The following is a 14,603-nucleotide window of genomic DNA, read 5'->3' as shown; positions in this document are numbered from 1 at the left end:
TCAGTTTGCTAGTAGTCTCTGAAATCACCTGCTAAAAGGGAGATGAAAAGTCTTAATCATCAAACAATCTTAACTAATTCTATCAGGTAGGAGCACCTGTGGGAAAATTGCTTCCAATTGAGAAAGATACAAAAGCTTATCCATTTTAGAGCCCACTTGCCTGGCAAGCATAGAAGTGACCAGTTATTTTGACAACCACTTGGTCATTCTCATCAGGTGTCTGGTCACGAGGGACAACAACTTCTGCACTTGACAAATTCTGAAGTTCATTCACCTGAAAGAGAGAAATATAAATCACATTAAGTGGCAGTTTTAAAAGCTTACTTCCTGAGCACTTACTGTGTGCCAGACACTGAGGTATGTATGGCTTTACAAATTTCATTTAGTCCACTAGTAATTCCATGAGGTTATTAGAATTATCCCCATTTCAAGGTGATTAAGCCTCATCCAAAGAAATTGATTTGTCTAGTTACACAAGTGAATGGCAAAACCAGATTCAGATCCTGAGTCTGATTCCAAAGTGTATGTACTCAGTCACTTCAAAATTATAAATAGCTTTGAAACCCACTTACAAGTTATATGTATTAGAAACTAGAAACAGTTTGCTTTTTTTCCATTACACATGTAACGAGCTGTAGATGAAATTCTTAAAATTCCTGTTAAGTGTCTGTTCAATAAAAAGCTAAAGTTCTATCAAGAGAATGTTAAATGCTCTTTATAAATATAGGACAATCCTCTCACACACAGTGATCTGAAAGAGATGCATTACTTTCACTAATAGCTGGCGCCAACACTCAGACAGGAAACAAAAGGCAATCTTCTCCAAACCTTGGTCAAGATGATCCTGCTTTTTATAAATTAGCCAAAATTCGGGGACTTGGAACTCCTAAGTACCTTTCAACGCTTTCCCTTTCATACCACTGCACAGGTTTTGCTGAAGTACTTGCCGTTTTGCCTCCTTTTCCAATAACTCTGCCAGCAGCAAAGGATGGCACTCTGATATGAGCTTCAAGTTTCACCTCTTCCTTAGGACTAACAAAGTTTTCTTCTTTAATTTTTCCATAAATTCTTCCCTGAGCCTACAGATTAAAACACATCCTATTAGTGTCATTCATCTATGAAATGGAAAAGGTCAGTTAACTCGAAAGTGGGATATCCCAAATCCAAGTGGGATAGCCCTTTGCAGTGACACATCTACATTTCATAGATTATTGAAAATAACACAGAAGAGAGCAGTTAGGAAGTTCTAAAAGGTTGACAATAACTACTACCCATCACAGTAGAGGCAACTGAATGCTTGGTGGAAGAAGGATAAGCCATATTCTTCTGACGAAAATAGTTAAAGGCAATTAATAGCCTAATAAAAATAAATTTTTGTGGGCAAATGGCCATTTGTACTAAAATTGTGATAGGTAAAACTTCTCGTGCTGGCCATGAGAAATTAATTGCATTTTTCTTTCCTTTTTTTTGGAGATGGGGTCCTTCTGTTGTCCAGGCTGGAGTGCAGTGGTGTAATCATAGCTCACTGCAGCTTCAACCTCCTGGCCTCAAGCGATCCTCCCACCTCAGCCTCCTGAGTAGCAGCTGGAACTACAGGCATGCAACATAACACCACACCTGGTTTTTTTTTTTTTTTTTTGGAGACGGAGTCTTACTTTGTTGCCCAGGCTAGAGTGCAGTGGCACGATCTTGGCTCACTGCAACCCCTACCTTCCAGGTTCAAGCAATTCTCCTGCCTCAGCCTCCCGAGTAGGTGGGATTACAGGTGCCCGCAACCACACCCAGCTAATTATTTTTGCATTTTTAGTAGGCATGGGGTTTTACCATGTTGGTCAGGCTGGTCTCAAACTCTTGACCTCAAGTGATCTGCCCGCCTCAGCCTCCCAAAGTGCTAGAATTACAGGCGTGAGCCACCGTGCCACTAATTTTTATAGAAATAGGGGTCCTGCTATGTTGCCAGGCTCATCACAAACTCCTGGGCTCAAGAGTCCTGCCGTGGCCTCCCAAAGTGTTGGTATTACCAGTGCACGCCACCACACCTGGTCTCATTTTTTTTTGAGCAAAAGAGACTGAGAACTGCAGAGTCAGCTATGCCAGGCTCACTAAAAGTCAAGCTCGTGTCTACATGGGCCAGTTAGAAACCTGCTGAGAAAAATGTTTTCAATTTAAATGTGTGTCATACTCTTAGAAGGGTGGTTTTTCCTTTGAATATTTCAAAGAGGCTACAACATCAAGACAAGACACTTTTTTTTTCTTTTTTGAGACAGAGTCTTGCCCTGTCATCCAGGTTGGAGTGCAATGGTGTGATTTCGGCTCACTGCAACCTCCGACCCCCGGGTTCAAGCGATTGTCCTGCCTCAGCCTCCCGAAGTAGTTGGGATTACAGGTGCCCGCCACCACACCCAACTAATTTTTTGTTGTTATTTTAGTTGAGATGGGGATTCACCGTGTTGGCCAGGCTGGTCTTGAACTCCTCACCTCAGGTGATCCACCCACCTCGGCCTCCCAAAGTGCTGGGATTACAGGTGTGAGCGACTGTGCCTGGCTTTAAAAAAAAATTTTTTTTTAAGAGAGAGTCTCTTTCTGTCACTCAGACTAGAGTGCCATGGTGTGATCTCAGCACCCTGCAACCTCTGCCTCCTGGGTTCAAGCGACTCTCCTGCCTCAGCCTCCCAAGTAGCTGGGATTACAGGCACCCGCCACCATGCCCAGCTAATTTTTGTATTTTTAGTAGAGATGGAGTTTTGCCATGTTGACCAGGCTGGCCTCGAACTCCTGCACTCAAGTGATCCACCCACCTAGGCCTCTCAAAGTGCTGGGATAGCAGGGGTGGATCACTGCACCTGGCCAAGAGACTTCTGATATTTAGAGTCCATACATCCTATCACCTACTGCATGCAACTAGAAGTTACATATAAACAACCTATTACATACAACCATTAGTCAGCAAAGGAGAAAGGAGCCCGAGAGTTGGTTTGACAAACTGCCAGGGTAAACCACAAAAAACAACAGTACCCAACACATGTTCACTGATTCAGAAAGCTGAGCTCATTTTAGGGCATTACAGACAAATTTTGTCTTGATACCCTATATTCCATTGATCCTTAATGCCTCAGGGCAATGATGTAGATATTACTATTACTTAACACAGTCAAAAGCACACTAGGGATATATACACTATCCTCCAAAACTGAAGTTCTTGAATTTGTAAGAAAAAATATGGGGTAGGAGGTTTACCATTCCTTAGATCTCTAAAATAAAACATTCAGTTAGCATTGTCACCAATCACATAAATGAAATTTAACCACTATGGCTTAAGTGTTAACATTTAAGTTAACTATAAAACATGAGTTTTATGGCCGGGCGCGGTGGCTCAAGCCTGTAATCCCAGCACTTTGGGAGGCCGAGACGGGCGGATCACGAGGTCAGGAGATCGAGACCATCCTGGCTAACATGGTGAAACCCCATCTCTACTAAAAACTACAAAAAACTAGCCGGGCGACGTGGCGGCGCCTGTAGTCCCAGCTACCCGGGAGGCTGAGACAGGAGAATGGCGTGAACCCGGGAGGCGGAGCTTGCAGTGAGCTGAGATCCGGCCACAGCACTCCAGCCTGGGTGACAGAGCGAGACTCCGTCTCAAAAAAAAAAAAAAAAAAAAACATGAGTTTTATTAGAGAATACAGGGAAAGAACTTTGAAGTTCCTATTATACAAGCATCACAGGAGTTGCAGGACTGTAATTCCACTTATAAGAGTAAAAGCTCAGCACCAAGAAGAGATATGTTTGTATTTATCTTTTAAGATTTCAAACTAAAAGTGACCCTGAAGGTTTGGGATAGGAAGCAGTTTTCAACAATTCTGAGTTAAGATTTGAACTGCCTGGATCATAAGGCTGCTCTGAAGGAATACATTTCTTCGCATTATTTTCTTTCTTCACCTGATCACTCAGAGCTCAAAGCACCTCCTTCGTTTCCCATTCTTCCCGCAAATGAAGTGAAAGCAGCTTTGGATTTTTAGTGAAAAAATGGCCCAGAGAAAATAGAAGTCAAAGAAAGTGATTTTTTGTTTGTTTTTAAGGGAGAGAGGCGGGGGGCGGAGAGAACTATATGCACTGTTACTAGTTACTGTCACACTTTAAGGCTAAGAAAACTAAGGCTTGGCCAGGGGCACAGTGGCTCACTCCAGTAATCCCAGCACTTTGGGAGGCCAAAGTGGGCGGATCACTTGAGGTCAGGAGTTTGAGACCAGCATGGCCAACATGGTGAAACCCCATCTCTACTAAAAATAAATTGGCCGGGCATGGCGGCACATGCCTGTAATCCCAGCTACCGGGGAGGCTGAGGCAGGAGGATCGCTTGAACACAGAAGGCGGAGTTTGCAGTGAGCCGAGATCATGCTACTGCAGTCCAGTCTGGGCAACAGAGTGAGACTCTGTCTCAAAAAAAACCAAAAAAACAAAAAAGAACTATGGCTTAAGGTTAAATAATTGTCTTCTTACTACACAGCCACTAAATGTTCTAAGACAAGATACCCATACTAAATTTTATGGGAGAAATCATACACTAAAAGGAATATATTCATGAATTTGGCATGGTCTTAGTCTGATTCATCCATAGTCTGCTGAATACCCCTAGCATGTTAGTTTTGTGCTGCCCGTGTGTTAGGCACTTTTCTAAACATTTCATATATTGTGTAAACCTTAAACTACCTTAGGATGTAGGTGCTCTTATCTCTGGTTTTACAGAAAAAGGTTAAGTAACTTGCCCAATGTCATACAAGGCAAATGGCAGAGCTAGGATTTGAACTAGCAGCCTGGCTGCCAAGTCTCTGCTCTACCACCTGTCAGTAGACATTGAAAGGCACACTGCAGCCCCAAAGACCTCAAATTCCAATAAACGTGCAATGGTTCATACCAGGACAAATGCTACAAGAGCTCCTGCCATTCCTACCTCTAAGATCCCAAGGATTACAGAGATTTGTAGAGAGTCTATGGGCAGGGTCTAACAGAGATAATCCAAGGGTAAGAGGAAAAAGGGGGCATTTTAATTCAAGGCTAGGGAATCTCAGGGACAGGAGAGAAAACATCTGAAAACAAGTTTCCAAGGCATATTAACCTGGCAGGTTTGTAAATTTTAAGGTCTCACCTTAGCATAGGATTACAAGCCATTGAGCAAAATTCACCTTTGAGAGACAGGTAAACCCAGCAACCAGTACAGAACTCTCAAAATTAAAGACTTTTGGTTAATTTTGAAATATAATTTTGAGTATGATTCTACTCTGCTCTTAGATAAGAATTTCCATTGACTCTTCTGAGATTCAGACATATTTAAGGGAGACGCCAGGTTATGGAGTACTTGTGCATTTGTTACCTGTGGACATAGCACATACCTTGAACTGAGCCTCTGGTGGTCCAGTGATAATCACCATCCTCACTTTAGCATCTGGTGCTTCTGCTGGAGCAATCTGTAACAGACCCAACCAGTTATGATACTTTGAGGTATCACTGATAGCATCTTGGGCCAACCAGCCTAACATTTTCACGTGATTGGCTGAAATGCAGAATTAAACCCTTCGTGAAGGAAATTAGGGAGAGGCAGCAATTCCTGTGGGTTCACCATTTAGGCCGCCCTCCTACTATATACTATATACTTACTCTGTGCCTGGCCCTAATGGAGACCTCCACATGTAGTCTCTCAGCTAATCCTCACCACATCCTGATAAAGTATTACCTCCACTTCACAAATGCGGAAATGGAAGGCTGGAGAAGTTGAGTTACCTGGACCATGATCACACAGCTAACAGAGCTACAGGGAGAGCTGGGTCTGTCTCCATTGTCCGTGTTCACTACACCAGTGGTGCTCAAAGTGTGGTCCTTGGCCCACTTGCATCAGAGCTCCTTGGGCTTCCTGTGTAGGCAACACACTCTAGGAGTCTCTGTACCCTAAGTTTCAAGGATACTGCACACCACATGCCTTTGTCTGTCTGAGGCAGGGTCTTTTCTGTGGCCCAGGCTGGCATGCAGTGGTGTGATCATAGCTCACTGCAGCTTCAACCACCCAAGCTCAAGTGTTCCTCCCACCTCAGCCTCCCAAGTAGCTGGAACTATAGGTGAATGCCACCATGCCTGGCTAATTAAAAAAAAAAAATTTTTTTTTGTAGAGATGGGATCTCACCATGTTGCACAGTCTGGTCTTCAACTCTTGGGGTCAAACAATTTGCCTGCTTTGGCCTCCCAAAGTGCTGGGATTACAGGTGTGCGCCACCACACCTGGCCAACCTTTATTTTCCTTAAATAAGGCATCAAAATACAGAATCTTCAGAACACAAAGTTATCTATTATGGCAGACACCATTAGTTGTCCTCTGGTATGTTACCTGCTGTAGTTGCAAAATGTTTAGCTGACTGTGCATAGCCTGTATTTTGCCCCTTCAACTTCATCTGGCCAAGTTCTGGGCAATGGAATATAGGTAGAACTATCCCATAGCAGCTAACAAGAAACTTCCGTAGGAGAAAAGCTCTTTATGGTGTTCTCCTCTCCTACTGTCTGGACAACAGACCTGATTCTTGGAGCACTGAATGGTGTCATCTGGAACCATGAGGGACTAAGGCCATACCTGGGGAAGGTGACTTGGAAGGAACTTAGGTCCAAGGACTTGGAGGGGCAGAGTCAACACCCAGGCCTGATGCTCACCTCCAGACTGTGTTTTCTGTACAGAGAAGTTAGCCTCCTTGGTGTGAGCCACTGTTGTTTGGGGTTTTCTTCATATCCTTATGTAACCCTAATAGGGTCTTCTACATTCGATTCAAATTATAAAGTGGCAAGATGATTCATATTTCTGTAACTTACTTAAAGAACCAGAGAGCCACAGCTGGTAGAAGAGTACCTTAATTGAAGCTCCAGCAAAGCGAGAAAGCTGCTTGATGTGCTGGCCCTGCTTGCCGATGATGGCACCGACTGATAGAGCCGGGATAAACAGATGAACAGTCTCCGTTTCTGATTGCTGTTAGAAAAGAAAGCCAGGACATGCATGTTTATTTGCTACAAATCAGGCTTTTGTTAACATTAGCTTTAGGATGGACACCTTCTCATGCAGTAGGAATACTAGGAAAGTTTAAGGAAAAGCTACCACAAGAAGTTGACAGGAGCTTACCTAATAGATCAAGAAGATCTCATATAGTCATCCTGAAAACAGTGGTATTTAAAATTTCACTTTTCTCTACGGTTTCCTTAAACTTTAAAATGTCACTGAGTTATGGATTTAAAAGATACGTAGATGTTGTAAAGTTTAATCATATTAGAATAGAGGGACATGGTTGCATTAAAAATTAAGTAAGATCCCCCTACCACTCTCAAGGTAGATTCTTAACAAGTAAATGAAATTCTGGGCTACATATCAAACATGACAGCACTCAAGGACGCCAGCTCCACACCTTATCTATGTAGGTTTCACTCCTTAAACACACACACAGTGAAGTTTTAGAGAAAAGCTGAATTTTGTTACATATGACCAAATTGTATGAAATCTTACCACTGTCATTCAATAGTTATCACATCCAAGTGCAGGACAGGATTAGGAGAGAGCTAATTCACTTTAGTGGTAAGATGCCATAAGATGCTTTCCCACAGAATTCCTTATTCCTTCCATCTGTGCCTTTGGTTTTTTTTTTTTTTGAGATGGAGTCTCACTCTTGTCGCCCAGACTAGAGTGCAATGGCACAATCTCGGCTCACTGCAACCTCCATCTCCCGGGTTCGAGCTCTTCTCCTGCCTCAGCTTCCCGAGTAGCTGAGATTACGAGCACTCGCCACCAGCCCGGCTTTTTTTTTTTTTTTTTTTTTTTTTTGTATTTTTAGTAGAGAGAGAGTTTCAGCATGTTGGCAGGCTGGTCTTGAACTCCTGACCTCAAATGATCCACCTGCCTTGGCCTCCCAAAGTGCTGGGATTATAGGCGTGAGCCACTGCGCCTGGCCCCCTTTGCATTTTATATGTGAAGAAATTAGAAAATATTCTGAAGGCTAACTCCTGAAAGGTTCTTCATAAATGGATTTTATCTGTGTACCTCATTCCTTCACTACTTCCCACTTCAAGCCAGTTGTGCCCTTCCTGACTCTCTTTTCAAATAGTCCTTGCAGGGATAAAGGACACATTTACTCAAGAGTTCACAGTGACTGGACTCCTAAAAAGGCCAATTTAAGGTTCAGTAATGTTACCAGTCAACTAACAGTTCTAAAGTGCAGAAGCAGTGCACATAATTTATGCATTTTCTACTGTGTTTACCTTCTAACGATATAGTAAGAAAAACACTTCCAAGGATAGTTCCAAGACACATATTACAAGAAATAGTTTGAAATGGGCCACAACTGAAGAAGCCAGTAATACGCTTTTGTTAAAAAAAAAAAAGAAAAGAAAAGAAAAGAAAAGAAAAAGCCAGGCACAGTGGTTCATGCCTGTAATCCCAGCACTTTGGGAGGCCAAGGTGGGTGGATTGCTTGAACCCAGGAGTTTGAGACCGGCCTGGGCAACATGGCAAAACCCCACCTCTTCAAAAATTACAAAAATTAGCCAGACATGGTGGTGCTTGCCTGTCGTCCCAGCTACTTAGGGGAGGCTGAGATGGGAGGATCACTTGAGCCCAGGTGGTTGAGGATGCAGTGAGCTGAGATCACATCACTGCTCTCCAACCTGGGTGAGAGTGAAACTCTGTCTCAAAAAAAAAAAAAAAAAGAAGAAGAAAGAAAGAAAAAGAAAAAACCCACTATGTATACCCAATCAGCAAATATTTCTAGAAATATTAGAAGATATTTTGTCTTACACAACTTATACATGAATTACTTAACACTTTCATGGGATTCTCTTGAATCTTAGATTCCTATTGCATAATACTATAAATTCAGCTCCCAAGTACTCAAGTTAACCCATCAGTACTGTAGTATGTATTATACACACAGCCATAAGACAGCTCCTAATTTCTAATTTTTTAACCTAAACACTTTTCTGAAATTATTTTCTTTTTTTGAGACAGTCTCGCTCTGTTGCCCAGGCTGGAGGGCAGTGGTGTGATCTTGGCTCACTGCAACCTCTGCCTCCCACGTTCAAGCGATTCTCCTACCTTAGCCTCCTGAGTAGCTGGGATTACAGGTGTGTGCCACCACGGCCGGCTAATTTTTGTATTTTTAGTAGAGACAGGGTTTCACCATGTTGGTCAGCCTGGTTTCAAACTCCGGACCTGGTGATTCACCTGCCTCGGCCTCCCAAAGTGCTGGGATTACAGGCCTGAGCCACCAAGCCTGGCCTGAAATTCTTAAAAAGTCTCGAACAACAGCAGACAACAGTTTTGCTTTCAAAAATCTCAGCAACTAGGTTGAAATCTTTAAAATTTTAAGCAGTTTTCAAAAATCAGCCAAAGAAAACAGTAACACTGGGCTATGACAGCTTTACTAGATGTAGAAACCAATTTGTGCCATTTAATGTCTGACTACCAAATGACATCATTCTTCCCACACAGAGATCACTAGTGGCACTGACAGTTCCAACTTTTTCCTGTGAGCCCAGAGCAGAGGCAAAGAGCAGAGCACTAGGCACCATAAATCCATGGAGAGATACTGATCACCAATGGCAGAATTCCGCACCAGACACACAGGCTGTGCCACTCGCTTGTCCCCCAAAGCAGACTTACCAGGAGGCCATTCCGTAGGTCAGTTTACTCGCCCTGTTTGGTAGGAATTTTAATCGTGTTTATTTAAATCTGAGAGTCTGTCTCTCTAGACTCCCACCTATGATACAGGTAAAAAATCAATCCCACTCAAAAGTAGTTGGGCCGTATCCTTTCTGCTACCTCATTTGTTTACATTTTTCAAGAAAAATCTCTACTATCATCTTAAATCTTTAAAGGAAAAATTCAGTTAATTGTTTACCTTTTTTGTTTGTGTATATTTTTCAAGAAAAATCTCAGCTAATATCTTAAATCTTTAAAGGAAAAATTCAGTTAATTGTTTACTTTTTTTTCTTTTTTGAGACAGTCTTGCTCTGTCTCCTAGGCTGTAGTGCAGTGGCACAATCTTGGCTCGCTGCAACCTCCGCCTCCTGGGTTCAAGCGATTCTTCTGCTTCAGCCTCCTGAGTAGCTGGGATTATAGGTGTGTACCACCATGCCCAGCTAACTTTTGTCTTTTTAGTAGAATTGGGTTTCATCATATTGGTCAGACTGGTCTCCAACTTCTGACCTCAGGTGATCCACTGTGCCCGGCCCTTAACTACTTTTTTTAAACAACTTTAAGCCTTTGGTTTCCTCTGAAGAAAATATTTTTAACAAAAACACTCCAGAAATAACAAACGGGCTGGTTCTTTGAATGTAAGGAATAACTTTTTCCTATTTTCCAATAAAATTGAAATGGGAACGGATACCTAGACAAGAGAAAAATTAAAGTACAACAGTCTGCTAACAAATCTGAAAATATCAAGAATTCATCTAGGAATTACCAAGGTTAATCAGAAAAACTTATACATGAACAAGTAATTTAGACTTCTACAATCAACTACCTACCTAAAGTAAGTGCTACACCCAAACAGCTTCAGTAGTTAGTTCTTTCAAGCCAAATGCTCAAGAAGAATGACAGAAGCCCAGTGAAAAGAGAGACATGGAAAACCAGAAAGGTCAGGCAGACATATTCCATAAGTTTAAAAAATGTACTAAAAATTTTAAATAAGAAATGGATACAATAAATAACATCCTAATTTGCTTTTTTTTTTTTAACCTTAACTTGGATATCTTCTCATATCACTCAAGCATCCCTACTGCATTTTGACAAGAGTATTTCTTCAAATAGATACACCACAGCTGATTTCTCTTACCTACAGTGTGTATGCATAGTTTCCAACTTCAATGTTTCAATAAAATCTTGGTACATAAAAGTTGTGCCCTGTGTAAATACCTCTATTGCACATGTTCTTAGAAGTAGAACTGCTCAGTCAAAAGGGCCTGAACATTTAAAATTGCTAATTATTATTAAATTCCCATATAAAAAGGCCCCTGCTCAGTCCATGGAATTCCAGTTTCTCCATTCCAGTAGAACTCCAGTTAAGACATTTATGATACCTTTGAATACTGCCTTTGTTTTCACACAAGAGTAGTGGATGCTGAGATAAAAACTCAGGTTGAGGCAAAAATAACTCTGACAAGGGTGAGTGTATGCAGCACCCATGTGGCAAGATCAGTTTGTGTCTCCTCTGTGTGAGGTGCGGTGCATGACCTCATTTGTACCCCAAAACAGATCCAATTTCTAGAAACTAACAACATTCTCATTTTAGAGTTGAAAAAACTGAGCCAGAGAGGTTAAGTTATTTGCCTGAAGTCACACACCACCTGGTGGAGCCAGGATTCAAACCTGGGTTTCTCTATCTCCTAAGCCGGATTCATAAACCAGTATGAAGCTCTCAGTGGGTACAGATATGCTTTAAAATAGAGCCAGAGCTGCCAGGCATGGTGGCTCACGCCTGTAATCCCACCACCTTGGGAGGCCAAGGTGGGCAGATCACAAGATCAGGAGTTCGAGACCAGCCTGGCCAACAGTGAAACCCCATCTCTACTAAAAATACAAAAAATAGGCCAGGCATGGTGGCAGGTGCCTGTAATCCCAGCTACTCCGGAGGCTGAGACAGGAGAATTGCTTGAACCTGGGAGGCGGAGGCTGCAGTGAGCAGAGATCGCACCATTGCACTCCAGCCTGGGTGACAGCACAAGACTCCGTATCAAAAAAAAAAAAAAATACACACACACACACACACATATATATCTCCAGAGCTGTCAAAAATATACATGAAAGCTCTAAAGAAAAGTACCCACTAGAACTGTCACTCAAGGGGCTGCCTCCCCCTGTCCTCTCACACTGACCTTGGTATGACTTCCTGTGAGTCAAAAGAAATTTCTTTTGCGTAGTTGGCAAAAGCTTAAACCTTTGATCATCAAAACGCTAAAAAGGGCATCCAGAGACAGTCTGTTATTTTTATTTTGAAAAATAGGGGTAGACTGAAGATTAAGAACTGAAAGCAACAACTGAAAGCAAGCAATGTTGGCCAGGCTGCTCTTGAACTCCTGACCTCAGGTGATCTGCCCGCCTTGGCCTCCCAGAGTGCTGGAATTACTCAGGTAGTTCTTTATAGCGGTGTGAAACTGGACTAATATATACTAGGCATATGGTCTAGAATCATACGTTGCTTTTTCTTGTTTCGTTTTGAGGCAGAGCCTTGTTCTTTTGCCCAGGCTGGAGTGCAGTGGTACAATCTCGACTCACTGCAACTGCAACCTCCGCCTTCCAAGTTCAAGCTATTCTCCTGCCTCAGCCTCCCGGATAGCTCTAATTACAGGCGCATGCCACCATGCCCAGCTAATTTTAGTAGAGACGGGGTTTCACCATGTTGGCCAGGCTGGTCTTGAACTCCTGACCTCAAGTGATCCGCCCACCTCAGCCTCCCAAAGGGCTGGAATTACAGGCGTGAGCCACTGCGCCCGGCTGCTTTTTCATAAAAGTGAAAGGCATGATTTATACTAAAATGATTCCTTCCTTTCTTTAATAAATTTATTGACATAAAATACATGTGGTATCATGATGATTTGGCATTGTCTGTCAACTTTAAAAGTTTGTGCTCTTTGACTCAGACGTTCTATTACATAAATTCTTAGAACTATTTGTACCAAGACACAGAAGTTTATGTTTAAAGATCTGATTGCATCGTTACATGAATTAGTGAAAAACGGAAAACTGAACTTTCTGAAAATCTTTATAAAGCACCTTCAGATAAAGCAAAATAACTGTCAGGTGAAGACAAAGGAATTGAAACTTTTAAGTTGCAAAGTATCTTAAACCTGCATATGGTGGTGTGTACAGATGAGACAGAGCGAGACTTCGTCTCAAAAACCAAACCAAACCAAACCAAACCAGAACAGAATGAACAAACTACCCAAGAATGGGTAATTTATAAAGGAGTTTAGCTGGTCATGGTGACTGACACCTGTAATCCTAGTACTTCGGGAGGCCATGGTGGGTGGATCACCTGAGGTCAGAAGTTTGAGACCAATGTGGGCAACATGGTGTGAAACCCCGTCTCTACTGAAAATACAAAAATTAGCTGGGCATGGTGGCATGGCCTGTAGTCCCAGCTACTCGGGAGGCTGAGGCAGGAGAACTGCTTGAACCTGGGAGGCAGAGGTTGCAATGAGCTGAGATTGCACCACTGCACTCCAGCATGGGCGACAGAGTGAAACTGTCTCAGAGGAAAATAAATAAATAAATAAAAAGTTTAATTGACTCAGTTCCACATGGCTGGGGAGGCCTCAGAAAACTTACAATCATGGCGGAAGACAAAGGGGAAACAACGCACGTCTTACTTGGCAGCAGGAGGGAGAGAGACAGAGTAAGGGATGGGGCAAGTGTCACACTTTTAAACCCTTAGACTTCATGAGAACTCACTATCACAAGAACAGCAAGGGTTCCCCGTTGGATCTGCCCCCATGATCCAATCACCTCCCACTGACAAGTGGGAATTACAATTCAAGATGAGATTTGGGTGGGGATATAGCCAAACCGTATCAACTAGCTTCCTACAAATGAAAATCATTTAAACTCTATTCCTTCCTTTATATCTTCAACCCCCATCATATACCTCTTATTTATGTAAGAGTTAACCCAAAATTCAATTCATCATCTCTAATCACCCACCCATCTCTAATCATTTGTTTCTTCAGCACCTGTATAAACAGATGTACTAAATTTGTACCATATTGTTTACAACTTGGCAAAGTTCTCTGGCATACCTCATGTTTTCTAGGATAATGTAACACACTGCAAGTATTAATATAGCTGTTAGTTAAATGAAATCTCCCTTGTGGCTATTTAGCAGTTTTAGAACACATACATCAGAGGAGGACTTGCCTTCCTACTAAACTATTATGTGGAGATTTGTGTTAGGGCCTGTCCTGCACAGCTTGGCCAGATCACTTCTGTTTCTCTTCATCAACAAAGAACACAAAATAAAATCATTTCATTCTTCACTATTTAAGTCAGAAGAACAGCATCTCTCTTTGGAAGATACTATGTAACTCACAGCCCCCAGTGTGTCACACAATTACCATATGTCATTTATCCCTTTATGGCCTTTTTTATTTTATAACTGGATAGACCAATTGAATTAATGCCAACACTGACTATAAACTGTGCTCAATGTTAGCATTACTTCATCATTGTATCAAGACCATTAAGTTAATCTTGACCATTTTTTAAAAAATTAAGGGTTGGGGCCGGGCGCGGTGGCTCAAGCCTGTAATCCCAGCACTTTGGGAGGCCGAGACAGACGGATCACGAGGTCAGGAGATCGAGACCATCCTGGCTAACACGGTGAAACCCCGTCTCTACTAAAAAATACAAAAAACTAGCCGGGCGAGGTGGCAGGCACCTGTAGTCCCAGCTACTCGGGAGGCTGAGGCAGGAGAATGGCGTAAACCCGGGAGGCGGAGCTTGCAGTGAGCTGAGATCCGGCCACTGTACTCCAGCCTGGGCGACAGAGCGAGACTCCGTCTCAAAAAAAAAAAAAAAAAAAAATTAAGGGTGG

The 14,603-nt window shown here is 42.4% G+C and overlaps 1 protein-coding gene across 1 annotated transcript in view; it reads right to left on the bottom strand.

The window, feature by feature from the left end:
- Positions 1-14,603, bottom strand: part of IGF2BP3 (insulin like growth factor 2 mRNA binding protein 3) — a 153,884-nt gene that overhangs the window by 2,371 nt on the left and 136,910 nt on the right. The window contains exons 11-14 of the mRNA XM_010353052.2: positions 6,884-7,000; positions 5,388-5,462; positions 948-1,079; positions 161-274 (exon numbers count right to left, since the gene is read on the bottom strand). Coding sequence (XP_010351354.1) covers positions 161-274; positions 948-1,079; positions 5,388-5,462; positions 6,884-7,000 — 438 coding nt within the window. The remainder of the gene's footprint in view (positions 1-160; positions 275-947; positions 1,080-5,387; positions 5,463-6,883; positions 7,001-14,603) is intronic.

This window comes from Rhinopithecus roxellana, chromosome 6, assembly GCF_007565055.1.
Source record: "Rhinopithecus roxellana isolate Shanxi Qingling chromosome 6, ASM756505v1, whole genome shotgun sequence".
NCBI lineage: Eukaryota > Metazoa > Chordata > Mammalia > Primates > Cercopithecidae > Rhinopithecus > Rhinopithecus roxellana.
This window is presented reverse-complemented; position numbering and strand designations above follow the sequence as displayed.